The following is a 22,946-nucleotide window of genomic DNA, read 5'->3' as shown; positions in this document are numbered from 1 at the left end:
CATGGCCCACTAGCTCAGCTTCCCTGTCTCATGGACTCTGGGCGGTCTTTGCAAATCCCATTTCTTTTCAAGTTAAGACCCAGCTTTTTCTCGCTGGTCTGTGACTCTGAGCCTCTTTTTCCACGGCAAATCATCAGATCTTGCTCCCCGGGACTCCTATGTTACCTCTGATCACTCGTTCTCCCCAAAACTAACCAATGAACCTCCCTTCTCTTTGGCCCTACGTCTACACATGAGGATATTGTGTCTTGCTCTGCGTCCATTTGCACCTACAGAGTGTGGTCTGCTGGGTACGCTTGTGGGATGCTTTGGCTTGACACGTACTGGGAAATAAAGGGGAAGGGTAAATATACTGGGGAATCTGTGTAATGCTTCTTCCATCGTATAACAGGGGCAGATGAGGGAATCGGCTTGAGGCAGACGAGCTCTGGTGAAAGGAGTTACTCTGATTGTCAGAGGAGAGCGGGAATGTACTCCCTGTTTATTTAATGTTTTCCTTATGTTTCCTCGAGGATCGTTTATTTTTTGACATGCTTTCTCTGCCCGGTGGCGCTAACGCTTCGGGAGCTGAGCTGTTGCTCTTGCTGCAGGTTGGCTCGAACGCGTATCCCCTCAATTCTTCCCAGGCGTGTTTACTTACATCCCACCCGTCTGGCTCGTCCTGAGATTTACACGCATACGAAAGCTTGTATCACAAACAAACCAAAGCCGAACAAAAAGCGAAGGCCCCTTTCTTCATGTGAGCGTATGTATCCCTGAGGCTGTCCATTGAATTGCTTTTTTAAAATTTTATGTCTCTCTGGCAATCTCATCCTATCCGGCTCAAGTATCCTGGATTAGAAAGACTTTCCCTGGAGTCCTTTTCAAAGGGAGCCTCCCACAGACCTTGAAATCCCCCACATTTTATGGTACAGATATTTAACAACTCTGTGAGCGGGGCAAAGGCAGACGGAGAAAAACAGTTAAAAATGGGACTTTTATAAAGATCCCTGATTTAATCAAGTTGTTGTAACTGGTTCTCCTTTTCAGAGACCTACAGATAGATAATATGCAAAGCGAGCAAGGGAGTGGTATGTTGCAGCCTTTCACAGCCCTGACCTCACAGGAAAAAAAAATTCCCTGCAGTAGACAGTAGATATTATTCTGCTAAATAATAAAATGAGGTTTTAAAAAGATATGTATAATCTTGGTTATGTTTGGACTTTTAGCCATCTAGTAAAGGTCCCAACATATCTGACTGAAAGGCAAATGGGATACAAACATGCATGTTTAGTGGGAAATGGTCATGTGTATGCAAAATAAACAGAGAGTAACATGTTCCCGCTGAGAAAGCTTGCATCGAACCATACATATTCCAGGTGTTCTGTTTTTCCCCAAACTAGCAGTCAGTCCCAGGGCGTTCCCACTGGGGTTCAGACTTTGAGTGCCATGTTATACCAATCAGTTAAATGGGCACATGAGGTTTTTAACTTTGAAGGTTTGTGGAAAGAGACTCCTCTGTGTCTCCTAATGATGATTGTTTATTGAACTAAACCTCAACATCATAAATTTGTTAGTCTCTAAGGTGCCACAAGTACTCCTGTTCTTTTTGCGGATACAGACTAACACGGCTGCTACTCTGAAACCTGCCATTAATAAGAAAGGCTCTTAAAGGGTCTAGAGCTCAAAAAACGATTCCTAAAAAAACCCCAAACAAACAAACAAATAAACAAAAAAAAAAAACAGTTACCTTTCCTAATCGTAAAAGACCTCTGTTTTCGAGGCAGAGAAAACTGTGTGTGTGAATCAAGTCCCTTCTTTAAAGGGCCCTGGGGGAGGGGGGAGGAGTATAATCCAATGTAAACTAAATCGGATGGGAAGAGGCAGAACATAACACTTAAATCTTGAAGGACATTTCTCTGCTACTGAAATCCTGCCAATTGGGTGCTCTGCTTTGTAACTCTGCCAGTATCCTTCTGGAACTGACAAAGCAAGACGCTCAGTATTTCCAGAGAGGGAAAAGTAGCATCTCTAGTGCCCCCCAATTATCTTCCTTTTGGGGCATCTTCTGAGGCAGGCTGTGGTGAGGGCTGGTCGCTCTGGGGAAGGAGGCAAGACACAATGGCATTTCCAACGAGAGGGTGCTGGGCGCACACCCACACCCGCGCGCATCTCTCCCTCCCTCTCTAATCTCAGGCAGAGCAGCCAGGCGGCGATTGGAGGCTCCGTTTAGGACTGCCCCACGGCCTATTGGAGTCCGCTTTGCACACTCCATGTGGGCTTGAAAAATCCCACCGCGGAAGGGGGGGCGAGAGAGGGAGGCAGAGAGATTGCAGTCAGCCAGCCCAGCAGTGCTGCCAGGAAGGAGGCTGCAAGCAGGGCGAGTTCCCCTCACGGTGCAGCAGAGGGAGGAATTGCTGAGGCGAGCTGCAGCTGCTGCATTTTGAACCCAGAGCCGCGGAAACGACCCTGGTTGTCTAGATCCTTCAACGCCACTGTGCTCTGGGCAGTCCCGGAGCGCTCCTCATCCTCGCACCCCAGCCTGCGGCTGCTTCAATTCCCTATTGCGCTCGCCCTCGCCTGCCCCTGGAAGATGCTTTTGGTGCAGACTCCTCTGTGAGAGCCATAGGGGAATCCTTGACTCCATCCTGCGAGCTGCGTGGCTTATTCACTCCCGCCCCCCGACAGTTGTTGGGTGCTCTGGGTCAGTTCTCCTGCACGGAACCCCCGCAGCCTGTGCGACTCTCCCCGGGAGAACTTCAGCAGACTCAACCAGCAGCTCCTGCATGAGGCGTGGGAGGGGGTTCAGTGGCAGCCAGGAGAAACGGGGGGTCCCCACCCCACCTGCCCATGGAGGCTGTAGCCGAGGAACTGAATGTGAGCTAAGCAATCCTTCGCTGTAGTGGAGTTCGAGCCCCCCCTTTTCCCCCTTCAACGCCGCACCCCCTAGAACCCTGCAACATGCTGCCTGCCTTTGCAACAGCATGGACCCTCGCCGCTGCTTCAGGGCTCCTTCTCCTCGGTGACATCCCTCTGAAATTTGCAGAAGACAATTGTTCGGACAATTTGAAAGTGCAATAGAGGAGGAAGGACCTGGATCTCAGTGGGAGACATCAGTGCAGGTATCTCTACTGCGGTGTTATTCCCCACCCCCCAAAAAAGAAGAGAAGGCGAACTATCCCGGGGTTACTATGCAAGTGCGACTGATTTCTTGGTTTTTTATCACTTTGAACTTGATGGAATACATTGGAACCCAGCACGCCTCCAGGGTACGGCGACAGGGAAGAAGTAAGTGCGCAGAGATTTATACCTGCTAACGTCTAGTCCCTTCCTCTGCTATTCACCTGTTCGGTAACCTCCTGACTCCCCAGATCCTGCTGCTCTGGCAAAAGATATAGCCAGGAACAGGAATTAAACTAACTCTCCGGTATTTCAACAGTTAGATTTACTGAGACTGTAGTCCTTTCCTATAGTTCATTACCATTATTATTATTAATTATTATTAATTAAGGCTGGTCTGGGAGGTGATGTAACGCGTTGGAATGTTTTTCTTTCTAAAGGGGAAAAAAAAACCCGAATATCCTCCCTTATTACAAGTGGATCCGATTAGCTCAGAATTAAATTGCAGTTACCTTTCTGGAGCGATCGCATTACCCCCCCCCCCCCCCGTCATCACTCAGGGATGAGGAAAAGGACATTTTTTCACTCCCGATATGGACTTACCCTGTTGCCTTCTCAGGCATCTTTAACATCACCAGTCCAGCGGTGAGTCTCTGGTGCTGGGATGCAGTTTGCTCACCGGCGATTTTGACCTGATACTTGTCCTTAGTCATCAAGATTTTTCACCTGAGTTCTTGAGAGTCCTGCCGAGAAAGACCCTAGAGTTTTTGCACCACGATTTTTTCCTAGAGTACTGAGGAGACCCCTGTTTCTAGCGTTAAGCTCTCTATAGTGTGAAAACCCCTGGAATGAAGAAAGTTAATTTCTGCCTTCTTATCCCGACCCGTAACAAATCAAACAGGAGCCACATGGCCTTGGGGTGGGGTGGGGGAGATCTACAGGGAAAGTCATGGAAGAAGCGCAGCTGACGAGAGTAGGTGCGTAGTGCGCCGAGAGAGGATGGGTTTGCAATGCTGGGCGTAAGCAGGCGGATTTTGAGCGCCGCATTGTTTTCCCGTCCAGGTTAAACTGTTCTCTTCATTTGGTTTGGCCAGTAAGGAGCAGAGCTCTTCGGGGTCAGAATCCAGACTCAAGGCAGAAAAAACCAACCAACCAATCAACCAGAAAACCCCTTAGAAAGCAGCTTGCAAAGAGGGGCCTGCCCAAATCTTGGACAGTGGTGGGGAGTTTTATAGTTTTCTTGGATAGTCTTCTGGGCCAGACTTCTCCCAGTCTACACCGTAGGGGCGTTAGGATCTGATCCAGAATCAAGGGGAGCCTTTCGATTGACTTCTGTGGGCTTTGGATCAAGTGTCTGATTCCCCTCAGAATAAACTCCCACGAGATGGGGAAGGAGGGTGTGACTGACAGGTCTGGAAAGGCCAATGCTCGCAGAAGAGAGTCAATTAGCGTCGTAAGGACCATTCTTCTCGCTCATTTCTGCCCAGGTCCCCTGATCTAGAGCGAACCCGGCTTCCTTTGACACTTTCTAGCCACGCTGCTTGAAACGGGCTGCTTATTTCTATCTGCCCCGACAGCTCCTGATATGAGGGGGGAAGTGTCCGAACACAACGGCCGCCTGTATTTCATCAAACAGTACACGGGGTTATTTCCTAGCTTTTGCTCCGCTTTCGCCTCTCCACCTTGGCATAACTGTTCCTTGAAAGCTTCCATTGTATCACTGGCCTCTTGAATGCGAGCTTTGATTCACCTAAAGTGCCCTTGAAACGTAGCTCCGGAGTGACAGCCCTGAGGGCTGAAGTCTGCCCAGTCCCCAAGGCCGCTCAGCGCTGGAGCAGGGCGGGCAAAGTAAAACACATCAGGGCGCCCGATTTATTATCCTTGGCGAGGGACCGGCTCGTGTTCTGATAACTCCCCACCCACTCCTGGAGCTCCTAGCGGGCACAGTCCCAAAAGGAGAGGCTGCCCTCCACAAATCAACCAGCTTCAAGCCCGAAGCAGCCTCCCTCTGCCCCGCCAGACGAGAAGGTGGAAGGAGAGATCGGTTTAGGCTGGGGTGGAAGGGAGGGGAAGAACACCCACCCAGCTCAAACTGCCCCGACGGGCTCAAACCCTGGGATCTCACCCTGGCAAGCTCCCATGGAAATAAGGACTAGCTCAGGGAAGCCCTCGGGATTTGGCCTATAAACACCCAACACTTGGTCCTTAGCACTGTCTCCTCGGCTCCGTGCATTTGAGCCTCCTGTGGGTCACTCGCTCTGTCAAGTGGGTGGGAGGCTGTGTGCGGGTGGGAGCCTCCCTGAGGCTTAGGCTGTATCTGAGTCTTTAAACTCTCCCGGGGGGAGGCCTGGCCTGGCAGGGGTGGGGTCGGCTGATGAGCACTGGGGACCACTGTCTGTTCTCTTTGCATGCACTCGCTACACCGTGTCCCCCTTTGTGAGGAGTGGGGGTGCGTAGGGGGCTGTCCCACAGAACTGAGGTTCCGGGCTCATAGTTTCTTTCTCCTTTTGAGGTGTGGGGGGGAGAAGGTTGAAGGTGGGGGCAGTAGCCACTGGGCCAATCCCAAGTGTCTTTGCCTTTCTCCCTCTCTCTGCACCTTGCCTGCGTTTTCAGGCGCTTGTGTTGAGCTCCAATGCCGGGGGAGGTGCGACCCCTTGTGTCCTCTGCAGACACAGACCCTCTGCAGGTGCAGTTTTGAGCACGGGGCGTGGGGCCAGATCTCGGCTATCGCCCCGCAGGCTGCTGGCTCAAGAGCGACCGAACAGGGAGGCGGTAGTGTCCACAGAGCGGCCCCACTCTGATCAGTTCAAGGGCCCGATTCTGCTCCCATTGAAGTGTTGCTGCTGATTGCAATGGGGGCAGGATGGGTCCCTAAGCGCTTGTCGCTGGAAAGAATAAAGGCGAGTAAAGCGATCAGGTGAGGCAGAACAGCTGTTTACACCACATGATGGAGATTCATTTCTTATCCTTTGGACAAACTAATCAGGGAAAGCAAATTGGGCAAAGGATTTACATCAAAGGCGGCCAAGCCCACTGGGTCTTCGTGTTTCAGTAAGGGCCTGATATTCCCCAAGAGCCAAAGCCATAATTTTCCAATTCGAGTGCCTAAAATAGGCTACTAAATCTCTGCTTAGGCACCAAAATAGGAGTGGGCTTCTTTATAAAGCACCTGTAGCTCCAAAGGGATTTGTGAGTGCTCAACACTGTAGAAAATTGGGCCATTTTTATTAGGAGTCCATGATAGATTCAGCTGCCTAACTAGGTAGCCAGGTTTGAAAATCTTGGTTCAGATGTTTGACTGTACAACACGAATGATTTTTTTTAAAGAATGGATTCATTTTTGTAATTTTTCATAGGTCTAAAATGCCATAGTTAAACTAGAGACATGCTAGAGAGCTCTTTAACATAGCATAAAAAGATCAAATTGGTGGAAGTTGAAGCTAGAAAAATTCATACCAGAAAAAAGGCATACATTTTTGATAGTGAAGATAATTATCCATTGAAAGAGCTTACCTAAGGGATTCTCATTCCCTTGAAGTCTCTAAATCAAGATTGAGCATCTCTGAAAAATCTGGTCTAGTTCCACAACCAGTTATTGGGTATAATGGAGGAGCTACTGGGTGAATGTGTAATGTATGTATTATGTAGGAGGTCAGACAGGATGATCACAATAGTCACTAGCCTTAAGATCTACGGTTTGACACTAGTGAATCTTTGAACTTGAAAATGATTCAGTGTGGATAAGGAAAACAACTGAAAAACCAATCTGTTTAGTCCACATAAGATTTGCTCTAGACTTGCCATCTGCTTTACACTTCAGGGAAGCCTGATCTTTAAACCTGTTATTAGGAAAGCACTTTCAAAATTCACTTTATTATTTTTTTAAACAAAGGACAGAATACTTACAAACTGTAAATCAATCAATCAGTCAGTATACCTGTATTTTCTCCTTTTATTAAATATCCAGACCACTTTATTAATTACATTTTAGATTTGCGCTTTTTAAAAAACAGATAATTCAAAATATGTTGGGCCAGCTCCTCAGTTGGTATAAATTGGTGTAGTGCCACTGGTGGCAACCGAGCTATTTTGCTTTATAAACAGCAAGATCTGGCTCTGAAATTCTAACTTATTTTATTTAGTAATACAAAGCTCTGTAAAGTGTTTTTACCAACACAAAAGCTTGATCCTGCACAAGTAAAACTCCCACTGAAGTTAATGGAAATTGAGAGTGTTCAGTCTATTTCATGATCTAGTTAAATGCCCCATCCTGCAGGCCTTAGAAAGACAAAACTCCCATTGAAGTCAACAACAGAGTGTGGACAAGGGGCCGGGTCCTAATTCAGACATACGTGACACAATGGATAACAGTTCAAACACGAAGACACAGTTAGCAAAGGGATCAGTTGTTTTTATTCTGATAAGAACACTAACGGTTAGCAAATTAAGTTGTTTATTCAGGCTCTGCAAGAGAGATTAACTTGATCAGAGTGTAGACTGACAGATAAAATAACATTATAAACATGGCAGTAGATACAGAATTTGCACAAAAAAGAATAGGATTAGCCAAAGTGAGTTATAAATTCAATGATTGTTCCACGGACCCTACATATGGGACCAGGGATATTTGTTCTGTGTATAAGAGGCAGCTAATGATATTGTTGTGATGCACAACTGACATGCAGGTGTGGATTAGTTGGACATCCCTCCTTTCTTTTTTTCTTCACTGGTGTGATTGTATGTTCACAACAGCTAGTGATTATGTAGAATTGTAGATCTCCCTTCAACGGACCATAGTAACCATTGTTAATTGAGGCCTCAGTCCTGCAAACACGTATGCAAACATGTATGCAAACGCTTAACTTTAAGTACATGAGTAGTCCCACTGAAATTAATGGTGCAAAGCAGGATTGGCAGGAGCAGAGCATGGCTGCATTTCTACACCAATAACAAAATTGTGACACATAAAGGAACTGCCATTTAAAACATTCCAGCATTTTGTTGTGTATCTGCATTTTTAACTCCCTCACTAGAGGACACCATTCATGTGGAAGTAAAATGTACATTTTATGTTTTTGACAAGAAAAGCTTCTACAAAGCACGGTGTAATTTAAAAAAATGTGCAATTGCACATTGGAAGATTAATTTATTTGAATAGATATTTCCACTCACCAAATATTGAAATACATATTTTTTTAAAAAAGCTAGAACGTATTGAGGTTAACATGGAAATTTGACATGGCCTTCACAGCTGTAATATGCCACAGGTTCACTATGCCATAGGTTCTGTCATCGTAGAAGCTTTATGCTTATTAAAGAAAGAAAATAAAGGTTGTTACACCAACATTTTTAAACAGCGATTTGACAAGCAAACAGCCACCAGGCAAGCTGAATCTGTCCTTGAGTGGGATTAAAGTATCCATTGTGCTTTTTCTTTCAAAGTATACTTTGTGTGCTCACCTGATGATGTTTTCTCCCTGAGGATTGTACCATTATATTGGCAGAGTAAATGATTTGCTGATGACAAGTCCATCTTTTGCGGGGGGGGGGGGGTGAAAGTATATTCCACATTTTGGGGGGGGTCAGATCCTGTTCCTCTTGAGGCAGACAACAGAATTCCCATTGTGTTCATTAGAAGCAAAAGCCAACCCTCTGTGAAAGACCCATAGCAATGTTTCATCATACTTTCATGAATCACAGCCATCTTCAGCAACAGCCACATTTAAAACAATAGAATATATTGCTGAAGTCAATAGAAGTATTTCTTCCCCAACATTCTAAGCATGATTTCTTTGGCTTGATTAGTTTCCTGTTATATATATATATATAGGACTTTTTTAATATAGTTACACGTCATGAAATTATATGCATTATAATACTGCTGCTTTTTAAATCCCAAAATCTATCCCAAGAATAGAGAATCAGAATGAAGCAATCATAGTGTCAACATAATAGTGTGTACTTTGAAATTTAAGTTACTTGCTATAGTTAAAATTACAATTGAACTGAAAAAATATTTATATACTTACAAGTTCTTGATCCCCCTGAAACAAGATCGTGTAACAAGATTTTTAAAAAGCCTCCATCTTGCATCTGAAATGTATTAAATACTCGTTTTACAATGGTTTTAGAGTTTGAACCTGCTTCCATTGAAGGCAATGGAAAAACTTGAATTTTCAGTGGAGTAGGACTGAGACCTTAGTCTTCAAGACCTCAAGAAAGGATTTTGGGTTTAGGAGAAATCCTGTATTTGGGTACTTGCAGAGTTTCCCAATCCTTATGTGGCAGTTACCCAGGTAGGAGGACATGAGGCTCTGTCCGTTTTGTATCTATGCTTGTAGTACATCTGGTAAGCTGAACTTTCTCACACATGTAAAAAAGAATAACGATTTTACCACTTTAGCCCATTGTACCAACTCATCCACTGAAATTTCCACTGATGTCAATTGATTTAGCTCAGTGATGAATTTGTCCCTTTAAGAATTGATATTAGTGTGACCAATCCTGAAGTCCTCAGTCAGTTTTTACTGACACTTCTTACTCTGGCAAAATTCTCACTGAAGGCAATGGAAGTTTTGCCTAATAAAATAAAAGTAAGAACTTCAAGATCTGGCGTATTCATTATCCATTGCTTAGCCTGTTTGGATCCTTTTATCTGTGAATAATACAAACACTCTTCTAATTTTGCCATAACTATTACCCAACCATTCACTGAGTTTATTGGGGTGTCCAAATTTTAATTTTTATCATGTTAGGACCAACGGCCACTGGGAAATCTCATCTGCTAATATCCAGGGATCGCATAAGAACCTTTTTCTCTGCCCAATATTTGAGTAAATTGTCTTATCTTGGCCTTGAAATAAATTATAAAAATGTAATAGGCTGGTTAAAGATATCAAATAGCCGATAAAAGAAAAGTTTCTCTCATTTGCAATTTTGGAATGAGAGCGAAACAGCATCACTTTGCAATCTTTGTACCCAAATTATTCATAACAAAATGCTCTTATCAGATAACAGGAGGTAGCTGAAACCATACACAGTTATATTAAAGTCTGTCTGCCTGCTGTTACCACAAGGAATGCCTCAGAAAAAAATTATTCTGAAGAAATTCCACCATGCAAAAACAGTCCAGTTTTTCAAGAAATGCTAAAGTAATGCTTTGTAGATAATTTAAAAAATTGGACTTTTGGCAATGGGAAAACTTTTCATACTGGGCATTGAAAATAATTAATTAATTATTAGACACTTTGTCAAAGTAGAAAATTCCAACAGGATTTATTTAAGATTGCCTTAGCAACAACATTTTTGTAGCAAATAGTAATCAGAGTCATATATAGTACTGTTGTTCAACAAAATAAAAATAAAAATAAAGAGAGAGAGAAACTTAATTGTATTCTATAACAAACTGATTAATATATATATTTTTAGCCGGTGCATTTCATTACTAATTTTTGTGATGAAAAATAACACACATCAAACTAAGGAGCCTCCTCATTTAAGCCCCTCCAGTCATGAAGAACAATATCACTACTAAGGAGACTGAGACTGCAGCACCAATGAAGTTAATCAGAATTTTGCTTTTGACTTTGGTTGACTGAACCCATCCTGGTCTCCACAGTAGTATTATCTTACGTTGGTATGTTACAGACTCACTGAACAAAATAATGATTGGTGACAACAGAAAAAAGTATATATTTATATTTAAAAAATGAAAATAAAACCCTGAAAGATGTGTCTAAACTAAATAGTGTTAACATATAGCTATAAACTTCGCCCTCCCACCACCCACCGTCACCCCTTGTTATGATTTATATTTAGACTTGAAAGATCTCTTAGACAGGGACCATGACTCTTGACATATTCTATTCGTGCATAGAAGATTCTTGGGCACTGTAAAATAAAATAGCTTATAGGTTTGGTCTAGACTAGTGATGGGTGAATCCCTTTGGTCTACACATTGGGCTGGATATCTCATGAATACAGATTCATGATTTCCGTGGCTTTCCAGCATATGCCAGGTTAGAAACACCTATAGAATAGATCTCTCTAGGGAGTGGGGACTAATGACTAAGGAAAGCTGTAGTAATCTTCCACTGAGGCAGCTGCTGAGGACAGGAAAATGCTGGATGAGGATGTGACAAACACAAGGTAGGAACTTTGAGAATAGCACAAATCCTTTGTCAAGACATAGGGTATGTCTACATTGCAATTAAAAACCTGCGGCTGGCCCATGACAGCTGACTCTAGCTTGCGTGGCTCAGACTAAGGGGCTGTTTAATTCCAGTGTAGTTGTTTGGGCTCGTACTAGAGTCTGGCCTCTAGGATCCTGCAAGGTGGGAGTATCCCAGAGCTTGGGCTGCAGCCTGAGCTGGAACATCTACACCAGGGGTAGGCAACCTATGGCATGTGTGCCAAAGGCGGCACACGAGCTGATTTTCAGTGGCCCTCACACTGCCCGGGTCCTGGCCACCCGTCCGGGGGGGCTCTGCATTTTAATTTAATTTTAAATGAAGCTTCTTAAACATTTTAAAAACCTTATTTACTTCACATACAATAATTTAGTTTTATATTATAGACTTATAGAAAGAGACCTTCTAAAAACGTTAAAATGTATTACCGGCACAGGAAACCTTAAATCAGAGTGAATAAATGAAGACTCGGCACACCACTTCTGAAAGGTTGCCGACCCCTGATCTACACCGCAATTAAATCGGCCAGCAGAGCCCAAGTCGGCTGGCATAGGCCAGCCACAGTTGCAGTGCAGACATACCCTAAAATTCTTCCTTTCATTTGCCCCTCTGTCACCCACACAAGGCCCTGCAAGCTTCATGATCATAATTCACCAGTGGTGCAGCTCTACTGGTGGTAGCAATGATGGGAAGCTGCAATATAGGTAGGACTGAAACATTTTTACAAAAGTGTCATCTAAGCCAACCCATCTAAGCCAGGCCCTGTTTTAAGTGTATAGCTGTAACTGGATGAAAATGCAAACCAGAGATGTAGGAGTAACCAGCTGGTATAGCAATACCTGTAGTACATGTCTTGACGCTCACATAAAATATCAACACAAAACAAACTGGTAAAACATGACACATTAATACGTTTATAAAGTTTATGTGTGTTATCGGCATACCCAGTAATCCCAACCAGATTGATGATAGCTGACTTTAATAACAACATTTTTGATTCATACCAGTTCAGCCAAACAGAGGGAGGAAAATCAGCCAGTGTCTGCACAGTGTGCCTCCCCCACACACTTGACTGCATTACTGCGTTGCTTGTTCACTGCGGTTACAAAGATCAGTACTGGCATGTAGTTCCTTAGCTTTTTCTAGGCTATTGAAGAAAGGAGGTTTACTTTTTTTTTTTTTTCATCTTACATTGCTGAATAGAATATTAATCTACATACTTAATATGGAACTAAATGAGACCACAGAATATTCATTTCACATGAGAGTTGGAGGGAAATATTTGTATATGCATTTGCTAAACAGCAGCATTACTAGATCAGCGTGACTATTGCAATAAATATTAATATTAGAGTAGCACCTAGAGGCCACAACTGAGATCATCCCTCTTTGTGATAAGTGCTGTACATGCACATATTAAGAGACTGTCCCTGTCCTGAAAAACTTAAGATCTAAATAAACAAGACTGACAAAGGATGGGAAGGGAAACAAAGACTGCTTCTGCAAACATTTGTTTGCAATTTGAAATGAATTGGCTTTGTCTTTAGTCATGCCGGCTTTGTGTTTGTGTTCCATGAATGTTCTAGCAACCTAGCTTTGCTAGTGTTAATACTTGTGAAAAGTGAATTTTAAGCTCAGATGCTCCAATACAATCAGGAGTGAATATAGAATTCTATGTTGTAAAATCTGTAATTCATGCTGTGTTACGGCCAAGAGTGTGTGAGACCTGGGGCCCTGGTTAGATATGTTACTTAAGTCATCCATATAGGGAACTAAAACAATACCACATGGTGTAAGTAATTAACCAATATGATGCACTTTTTAAATATTTGCAGCAAACCATTCATGAAGGATTTGCATGCCACAAATGATTTGCTAAAGAAAGTGACAAAACAATTTTGGCTAAAGAATAAATATAAGCAAATTGCTACCTATTCCTCAACAGAAAATGTCACAGGATAAATTGTCCATTCTGAATCATTGACCCAACTGTAATCATACATTCAACGCACTATATAATGCTGCTCTCTCTGTAGGAGTCACATGCTTCTTTCAATTACACTATACTTTTAGGGAAAAGACTAAGGGTCCAACACTACTAAGTGCTGAGTGACCTCATTTCCCAGTGAAATTAATGGGATTTGAGAGTATTTGACCCCTTCATTTCAGTTTATCATAGAGAAGTGTCCCTTTAAATTTTTTTTCTTAAGTATTGAATATCTCAGAACAACATACATTGTAACATAACAGAATGGATGAGCTGGGATCTCAGCCAATAATGCAACAGAGACCCAAATTATATTTGAGTATATCACAGTTGTGTGATCTCTTCAAGGGCCAGATTGTGTCTGATCCCTTCACGGATGCAAAAGGTAGGAAGGAGCTCTCAGCGATTCTCCCTTCCTGTATCTCCTCCCTAGGCAAGGACTGGTTACACAGATGAGCACAAAAGTAACTAGAGTTGAAGGCCTGCAAAAGTGGGCACGGCGTGGCAGGGAAAAGATAGTCCTGTTCCCATTTGTGTCAGCAGTGTTGGCCGGCCACAGAGGGAGGTGTATACCGCACTCTGTCAAGATGTGGTGCAGAGACCACACATCTCTTCCTGAAGCACAGTTCTTACCCTGGCTCCCACTGGAGCAGGGCCACTCATGCCAGCCTCAACGTAAGCCACAACAGAGCCCAAATTAAGTAGATTAATCTGAGATTCCTTTTTGTTTTCTTCATTTCTGTGGTTCATTTGTTACATAAAAGAGGCAACTAACCAAAGAGAGAACCACCACCAAAGACCACAGCAAATCATGAACGTCCAGAGTCATTTCACAAGCCATCAGTAAGTTATTGAAAGGGAGGCTGCAAGCCTTCCTTGACGAGCCTTCCAAGCTAATCCTACAGTTGTCTGTAGTTGCTGCTGCATGCCATTCCTGCCAAACAGGTGCTTTCTAAGATGAACAATTTACTACTGCCAGTTTTAGCACCATTTGCCAGTAAATATTATACTCTTTATCCAGGAGACATTGAGGTCTGCCTTTTCCAGGGAGCAGTCCTCTCCAGAAGAGGTTGGTCATAGAAATTGCAGAACTGCCCCCAGGGAGGAGAGCTTATGCCGAATGAACTCTCTCAGCCCATACCCAATAACTCCTAATTCTCTGGGCTATCTGTCTCTTTCAACCCCTAGGACCACACAGCCTCATAGGAGTAGTTCTGTGGTTGGAACAACTCCTCCGCACAGCCAATGGTCTGTCAGAAAGACCTTTTTTTGGACAGGATCATATATAAAAATAAAAAAACCTTTATATTGGACCTCTGCCCTACCAACTCTGGTGAGTCCTTGTGAGTCCTCTACTTACCCTTTTGACTGCACCAACTTGAGTCTGCCCCCAAAAGTGCACATTGTATGGAGCCCTGCCTCATTCAGCATGCACTGGTGTTCACTTTTGAAAACATTGAGCCCATCATAAAATGTTTGCCACAGTGCTGAAGATGTGGTCAGATTGACAGGGAGGAAGGTAACATTACCTGACATGCTTTGGATGGTCCAAGGAGTGGGGAAATGTGGTTATCAGTGATGCTATGGCAGTGGAGGCTGCATTTTCCCCAATGATACCCATGCAGCATTTTCACTGACGTTAATAGTAATTATGGTGTATTCCTGAGGGAGAACAGGACTCTTAACATGCATATTCCAACATTCCAATTGCAAATCAGAAAGAGAACCCCATTTTTCACTAAATAATCTTCATTAACATAGCAAGATCATTCTGGACGTGTGCCTGATTAAAATGTGGTCTTCCATTAGAGTTCACTGTGGAACCGTTGATCCAGCTTCCAGTCAATGAGAGTCTCTCCAATGACTTTCAAAGGGACTGGATCAGGGTGAATTACGTCACAAAGCTGAAGAGCCTGATGCTGCTCTTAGATACACTTGAGTCCAGAAGCAAGTAGCTCCACTGAAATCCATGGAGCTATACCAGTAAAAAAAAACCTGTGTGAGATCAGTGTCCTGCCCAAGTGTTCATACATTACCAATGACATACACCCTCATAAATTAAAAAGCATGGTCGTTGCTGGGGGATTTTTGTTCACATTAAGTGGCGGGAAGACCAGCAATGTATTCAATCTGTATTTCCTTTGAGAAAGGTGCCAGTAAAGGGAGGAAGGGTATCCAGCCACAACAGTCATTTGTAAATAAGACATCTGCAAATTGTCATTAAATAGGGTGGGAGCAACACTTGTGTTGCTTTCCTCCTGCTATAATTTCTCACCTTGCCCACACAGCACAGTGTTGATGACTACAACACGCTCTCTGATCTCTCACACTTTCTCACTGTGCCACCTTCCCAGTCCTAATTAGCATCCAGCCTTTCCCCTGCCCCCAGTAATTTACATGTGTTGAATTTGGTGACTGTTTCAGAGAGTGCTGATGTTCCCAGAGCAAGGAAAATCTTTTGACCTCCTGCCCTGGGATCTCCAAGCAGCCAAGTGTGTAAAGTTGCTCATGTGCATGTTTGATGGATGAGGCTGAGTAAAGGACAAGGTGCAACGAGTGAATATACCAAATAGGAGAAGTGGGGAGGGTGGGAGGGTGATCACACTGATACTTAGGCTAAATAATAATGTGCTCAGCTTGAGAGTTTCTGTTCCATTAAACATTTTAAATGATTAAAAAAATTCCCTATCAAACCACCATGCTTTCTTAGATACCCATTACTGCCCTCCTCCCAGAACAAGTGATCCTGAGTTCGCTGCTGATTAGTTTCTATTAACTAATATCCATGAGTGCCCTTCCCTCTGAGGTATTGTCCCATCATGGAGCGCCATAGCACTGAGCCCAGAAGGGACCACTGACAGAGACCACTGTCTCGGAGCAGGATAGAAAGTCCGTTGATTAATTATGGAGCACATGCACTGTAACTCAGAGCTGTGAAAATTGTCTCTAGGAGTGCCCACTCCATAACTGCTCCAAATTCCCGCACCTTCCCCCGCCAGTGCCACAAAACATCTCAGTGCCCAGAACTGCTGACCTCAATGTAGCTAGCCATCTTTTTTCCTCACTTTGTGCACATCTCTATTCTCTATCATGACTGCAACTGAATAGCGTCCATTAAAGGAAAAAGCTATCTCCACTTCTTGGCCTGCTATGGAGCATTAAAATATAACATATTCAGTGCATGTGAATTTACTGGAGAAATGTATTAGTTTGAAGTCACTGAAATACTGGCTCACTAATTCTCAGCAGGAAGTAAGTATTGTATTCAGTATATTCTGGCCAGTGTTTCTCCACTTTCTTCTAGGTAGCCTGGACTGATGAGGGGGTAGTTGAGACTCCAATCCATTCAGTCCTTGTCCTCTTGCTGAGGTAGCCAGCAAGGTTGCCAGTTCTCAGAGCAGTTTCTATAGTGTGGACACATCCAAACAAATATCAGATGACAGAAATCTGAAGTCAAAACCAAACAGGGCTGGATTTCAATTGGTGATTTATTGGTAAAAGTCATCAGCTCCTATTACCTGTTCACTGAGTCATCTGGTCCTTTGGCTTCCAACAATTATAGGGAGTATTTTTGTTCCTATTGGCATTTTGTCGCTGGCTACAGTGGGAGCTGGGGAAGGCCTTTAGCTTTCCAACTTTCTGTCCATGTACATCCAGGTTTCCATGAGTGTCTGTGGTTCTCCTTTTAAAGTAAGTTAGACATTAACAAATTGTCTGGGCCCATACCTTTGGATATAAAAAACTGCAATTCTGATTCTGCTCTTGCTTACACCAGTCTTTATGGCTTCAGTGGAGTTACTCCTGATTTACATTGGCCAGAGTGAGAGCAGAACCAGGTCCAATATTACTTATGCCTGGGTCATTGCTGCAGAACCCTGAGAGCATTCATGCCATCCCAGCATACATATGGATATACTGGAGTTGTCTGGACGCTTTTAAGTTATTAACCATTGAAACAGACTTCAACATTTCAAATTCTAAAGTTGAAATAACAAAGAAAAAGAAGGGGGCCGGGGAAAAGAAGGGAGCCAGCTGCCAGGTGAACCACCATCTTCACCAGTTCATGGGAATCTCCTGTACATATTTTACTACCTTTTGTGCACTTTCTTTGCTTCTTCCATAAAATATATTCCCCATGATGTAAATGAATCGCCTGCAAGCACAGTAAAGTTAATATAGAAGAATAAATCTTAACTACCTAATGTCAGGTCAGAAATATAAATCTTATCTAATATGCCAGGTCAGAAAGGAAGAATACTTTCAGCTGAAAATAGCAAATACTTTCCAGTACAGAGCACTAACGTTTTTTTCCTCTAAAAAATGTCCTGCTACTAATAAGACGAGTTGAACAGTCTCCTTTTAGAACCTCCAAAAGAAAAATAAACATGCAGAACAGAGTTAATTTATAAAATGCTCCAACGTTTATCTTGGCAGCACAGTTTCAGGCAGTGAGATTTCTCTCTCTCACACATGCACACGCATGCATACACACGCACACACACATTTGCATACACTTCTTATAACAAGGGCAAATCCTACAAATAATGGATATTAGAGCAGGGCTCTCCTCTGCTTTGAGTTAACAGGACAAATCCCCAGATCCTTATTCAAGCAAAGCTCCCAGTTTGAAATTAATGAAAATTTTACCCAAGCAAGGCCCTGACCCTGCAAACGCTTTTGCAAGGGACGGATCCAAAATCCACTGAAGTCTTTGTTTTGACTTCAGTGGGCTTTGTGTGTATCTTTACTCAGGTGAGTAGTCCCAATGACTCTCTGAGACTGCTCCTGGGAATAAAGTGAAGCATGTGCATAACTGTGTGCAGGATCGAGGCCGAAGACCCAAGGGCCCAATCCTGCAAAGTAGTGAGCACCTCAGGAGAGTTCAGTGAAGTCGATGGTAAATTCAGGGCACTCAGCACCTTGCAGGCCTGGGCCCTAAGTAAACACCCACGATTGTCTGGAGTTCTCCCATCTCTTGCAGCAGCTGCCTTCCTTACATGCAGTTTATTTACTCCAGGGTCTGCAAAACAAACAATCACTTCCCTTAAGATTAGCAGTGAAAGCGAAGTTCTTACAAGGGTAAGATACAAAAGTGGTTCTCAACCACTGTACGTGAATGACTCTTATTCTAGAAGTACCTTTTTGTTATGCAATCCCATCGTGTTACAGAAGGCAGACCCTGAAATATTAAGATCAACATAAGAGTGTAGCAACAAAGCCGTATTTTTCCCCTTCTTTTTTTTTCCCTCTGGGAAAATGCCAGTAATTTCCAGCACTCATTCTGACAACTGTTCTGCTGTAAATATTTAGAAGAATCCTTTCCATTAGAGATTAAACAAAGTGTAAGTAACTGTTCCTAAGTGATAGCTCTTATTAATGTTTGTAGCCGTAGGCACTGTACAAACTTATATGCGGTGTACCTCAACACTCCACACAGAAAAAGACAAGATAGAAGGCAGGAGCCAGAACGAAGTGTAATTTGAGCTTCACTGTGTTATCGTCATAAATAATCAGTGCAGAAACAGCATTCTGTAATGTGCGCACACAATGTTTGGAGATCTTCCTAGATAGTAACTGGCAGATCATGCTAAGGAAGTACACCAACCAGTACATTTTAAAATGATATATATCAGGCTGAAAATATACTCCTGTACAAAGGTCTCACAGTCCCGGGTTGGATTTTTTCTTTATATGGTCAGCGTCTGTGAAAAATAAAGGGCAAAAAAAAGTCTTTGCATGAACAAAAATACCATATCTTAATGTCACACATTAAACCATAAAATAATTACTCTATCAGCAAGGTCTGTGCCTTAGGAGCACTAATCTGGTGGAACTCACTACTTGTATCATATTCCATGCTTTCCTGTTTGAACAGTGTTTGAAGTGTTTACGGTGTGCTCTGATATTATAGATGGTGAAGTGGTTAATGGCATAAGTGGCCTCAGGATGCAAGTGAGGCACTGTAGTAGTAACATTTACAGGGTCTTCACCACACTGGAGCCAATTCGTAGGTGAGGGGAGAGACTTATTTACAGTGAGTGATTTGGCATTTGTGAAGATCCATAGGCCCATTATACTGGGGAATTTCATAGGTGAAAATATACACAGGACTCTGTGAAGAGGATGAACATCATGCATATTATATTTCTATATCATTGCAGAATTTAGTTACCCCAAACAGTGAAAGGTTTTGATCCTGATTCCGTGGTCTTTACTCAGTTTCTTACCTCAGTTTGAAAACAATGAGAGTTTGCCTAAGTAAAGACTAAGTAAAACACTGACTAAAGAAAGATGGTAGGATTGGGCCCCAGGTTTACAGTATTGCACTCCTCACTAGGTGGTTTTAGTTTTCATTGGGAACCTCCCCTTTCTCAGTTCCTTGCACTGTGTGACACTGCCATTCACCATTGGGTCATAATTTTCTTGGTAGTGCTCCAGTCAGAGGAGACGTGTGTAGTAAAGCTTGCAGTAGATGGCAGTGCTATGTACAGTGTCTCAGGTCCCCAAGGCTGGAAGGCCTGCAGCTGATCTAGGCTATCGGCTTTTCCAGGTCGGGTATGCAGGAATCATCTATGTAAGGTATTTCTAGTGCTCCTATCATCATAGTATGTAGGTGTCAGAGAGGCAGGCTGCTCTCTCTTTTCATAGGACTCCTCCCTCTCTTAAGGAAATGTTCTTAAACATCCTCAGCAGGTCAAAACTCAAAGGTGGGCTTCCAAAAGAAGTCCCTTGCCCTCCTCTCTGACAGAAGAAGGATGTCAAGAGGGTGTCAGGCAGTGGGGGTGAAGAGGAATACAATGGTTACTTCAGTTTTGTCTATGCTGGGTGCCTAGTAAAAGGGGCTAATGGGGCAAAAAAACCCACCAGTGAAGGACCTGCAGCAAGTTGCTTAAGCATGTGCTTGACTTTAAGCATGTGAGTAATCTGACTTCATTGGAACCATTCACATGTTTAAAGATAGGCATGTGCTGTAAGTAACTTGCTGAATCAGCACTGATGTCACAACTATGAAGTGTGGCTGAGGTATTGCAGGGTGCAATACCACCTGCTGCCATTGAGGGAATGCCTGGTGGGATTGGAGCTACTTCTGGTGGGACTTCTGGCCCAGCTGTTCCCAGACTTTAGGTGGCAGAGGGAAGAGGTCTACAGTAGCGAGGGTTTCTGTAGGGCCAGCTCCACATAGGAAGAGCATAGGGTTGTCTTATATGCTTCCTGCTGCCTCTGCTCTTGTATTATCATACCCAGCAACAAGTAAGGGAGATTTCTGAGCCTTGTGGCGGTGGTGGGTATCAGGTAGGAGGGGAACAGTTTTGAGCTTGGAGATAGGTTTTCTAAGCTGGGTGGCCTGTATGTGAGTGGGTGGCGTATTTGGGGTCTGTGAGTGTCAGGCAGGAAGGGTACAGAGCCCAGGGAGTGGTTCTGAATGTGAAGAAGTTACATGGGAAGAGGATGGGTTCTCAATCTGGGGAATAGATACATTGGTGGGGATTGGGTTGAAAAGTGCTAAGGGGAATTAGGGTCACATATAGCTAGTCAAAAAATGTCAACATTTAAAATGTTGGTGCAATTTTTGGCCAAAATTTTGGATTGCTGTCAGTGGAAATAGTTTCCTGTCTGAACTAGTGATCCAATGGAAATAAGGTGTACGTTTTTAACAGTAAGAGTAATTATCCGTTGGAACAATTTATGAGGGGTCATGGTGGATTCTCCCTCAGTGACTATTTTAAAATCAAGATTGGATGTTTTTCTAAAAGATCTGCTCTAGGAATGATTTGGGGAAGTTCTATGGTCTGTGTAATCCAGGAGGTCAGATTGGATGATCAGAATGGTCCCTTCTGGCCTTGGAATCTATCAAACTAAGGTGATCTTCCAGCAGCAAGTTAGGCAAAGACTACGTCATTCTAGAGAGATGTATTTTTTTTTTATTTTTTTTTTGTAGCATAGTCAAATTAATGTATTATTTAAGGTTGAATTTGGTAACACAAACATCCTCAGCGTTACTGGTACTTTTATAATTTATAATAATAATTGGTACATATGTAGCATTTTATCTTTTCAAAATGTCCTATCCAAATATCATTAATTATTTCTCTAATTATACTCATGGCAGATTGGTAAAAAGATATTATTGCCGTTTGACGGATGGGGAAACTGAGGCAGGGAGGTTAACGTCTAAGACCAACATTTACAAATGAGAGTGGCCTAATTTTCAGAGATGCTGAGTACTTACAACCCTTGCTGAAGTCAAGAAGAGCTGTAGTGCTCAGTGCTTCTGAGAATCAATGATTTACTGATGTGAATAAGGGCTTGTCTACACTGGCACTTTACAGCGCTGCAACTTTCTCGCTCAGGGGTGTGAAAAAACACCCCCCTGAATGCTTCAAGTTTCAGCGCTGTAAAGTGCCAGTGTACACAGTGCGCCACGCTATTCCCCTTGTGGAGGTGACTACACAAGCCACATTAAAGCGCTGCCGCGGCAGCGCTTTAACATTGCCAGTGAAGACGTGCCCTTAGGAACAAATTCACTATTGCTGTAATTTGGTGTGACTCCATTGACTTCAATGGAATTGTTCCAGTTTACACCTGACTAATTTGGCCCTAAATATGGCTCTAGGGCCCTAAAGTTGAAAATATGGGCCTAAGCAACTTGCTTAAGGTCCCAAAGTAAGGAAGAGACAGAGAGGGGTTTTGAATTCTGGAGCACCTAATTCCCGGATGCTTGCCACTCAAGTTTGGCCCATCTGCCTCTCTGTAAATGGAAACAGAGGAACAGATGAGCCACACTTGGGTGGCATTGCACTCACAATTGATTTGGGGACCCTCTCAAATGAGGGGGCCTGGGGCAAACTGCCTTTCCCTCCCACACCCCGGGCAGCCCTTAATGTGAGAAATGTTCTGCTGCAACAGAAACAGGGGGTTTTGGGGGTCAGAGCAGGATAGTCCCATGAAATGCGGGACTGTTGGGAGGTCTGTAATACCCATTCCTGCACTCATTCCTTTGGATGTTAAACCTTCTGATTATGTGGACCACATCTTAGTGGAGATTATCTGATGGACCAGTACCCCTCCCAGTCATGATTCTGCAGTGAAAACTAAAGGGATTTTTTTCAGTGATTTTCTCTACCTCTGCCTTTTATCTTGTGCTTTTATTTACACCAGTTCAGAATGGTCGCCCTTTGCACAGGTGTAAATGACTACACAGGGTATAGGGTAGCAAAGAATCCAGCCCTGCATTTCCATTACACTAGCAATAGCCTGAAAGAAATGCAAAAACTCTATGAAAAGAAAGTCCAGAAAATTGAAGTTAGACCTACTGAAGGGACATGCTGATTTCTTGTTTGGACAAGTCAGCTGTGCATCAAACTCACTAAACCTTTTCCCTACGCAGACACTACTTAGAAGAAAAAGATTTCTAGTGCCAAGGTGAAAAGGAACAACATACACGTGACTCAGAGAAGAAGGGATATATGTGAAAGATGGATGCTATGGCTTTTAGGCTCTTAACTAGAAAAAGCTGTTCCTTCTGCCTTTTGAAAGGACAGGAGGACTTTCATTGTTTCCATTCCACCTATACAAAGCAGCTTTACATTCCCTCAAATAAGACACTCATTAATTAATGCAGCAAACTTACGTGGTGTGAAAAAGGAGCAAACGGCAGCACAGATGTGTGA

The 22,946-nt window shown here is 43.2% G+C and overlaps 1 protein-coding gene across 1 annotated transcript in view; it reads left to right on the top strand.

Moving 5' to 3' along the window:
• The first annotated feature begins 2,346 nt into the window (after positions 1-2,346).
• RSPO3 (R-spondin 3) overlaps positions 2,347-22,946 on the top strand; it is an 87,235-nt gene continuing 66,635 nt past the window's right edge. The window contains exon 1 of the mRNA XM_026649829.2: positions 2,347-3,267. Within this exon, the coding sequence (XP_026505614.1) occupies positions 3,171-3,267 (97 nt within the window). The 5' untranslated portion in view covers positions 2,347-3,170. The remainder of the gene's footprint in view (positions 3,268-22,946) is intronic.

This window comes from Terrapene carolina, unplaced genomic scaffold (assembly GCF_002925995.2).
Source record: "Terrapene carolina triunguis isolate 2854851 unplaced genomic scaffold, T_m_triunguis-2.0 Scaffold85, whole genome shotgun sequence".
In the NCBI taxonomy this organism is placed as follows: Eukaryota; Metazoa; Chordata; order Testudines; family Emydidae; genus Terrapene; species Terrapene triunguis.
This window is presented reverse-complemented; position numbering and strand designations above follow the sequence as displayed.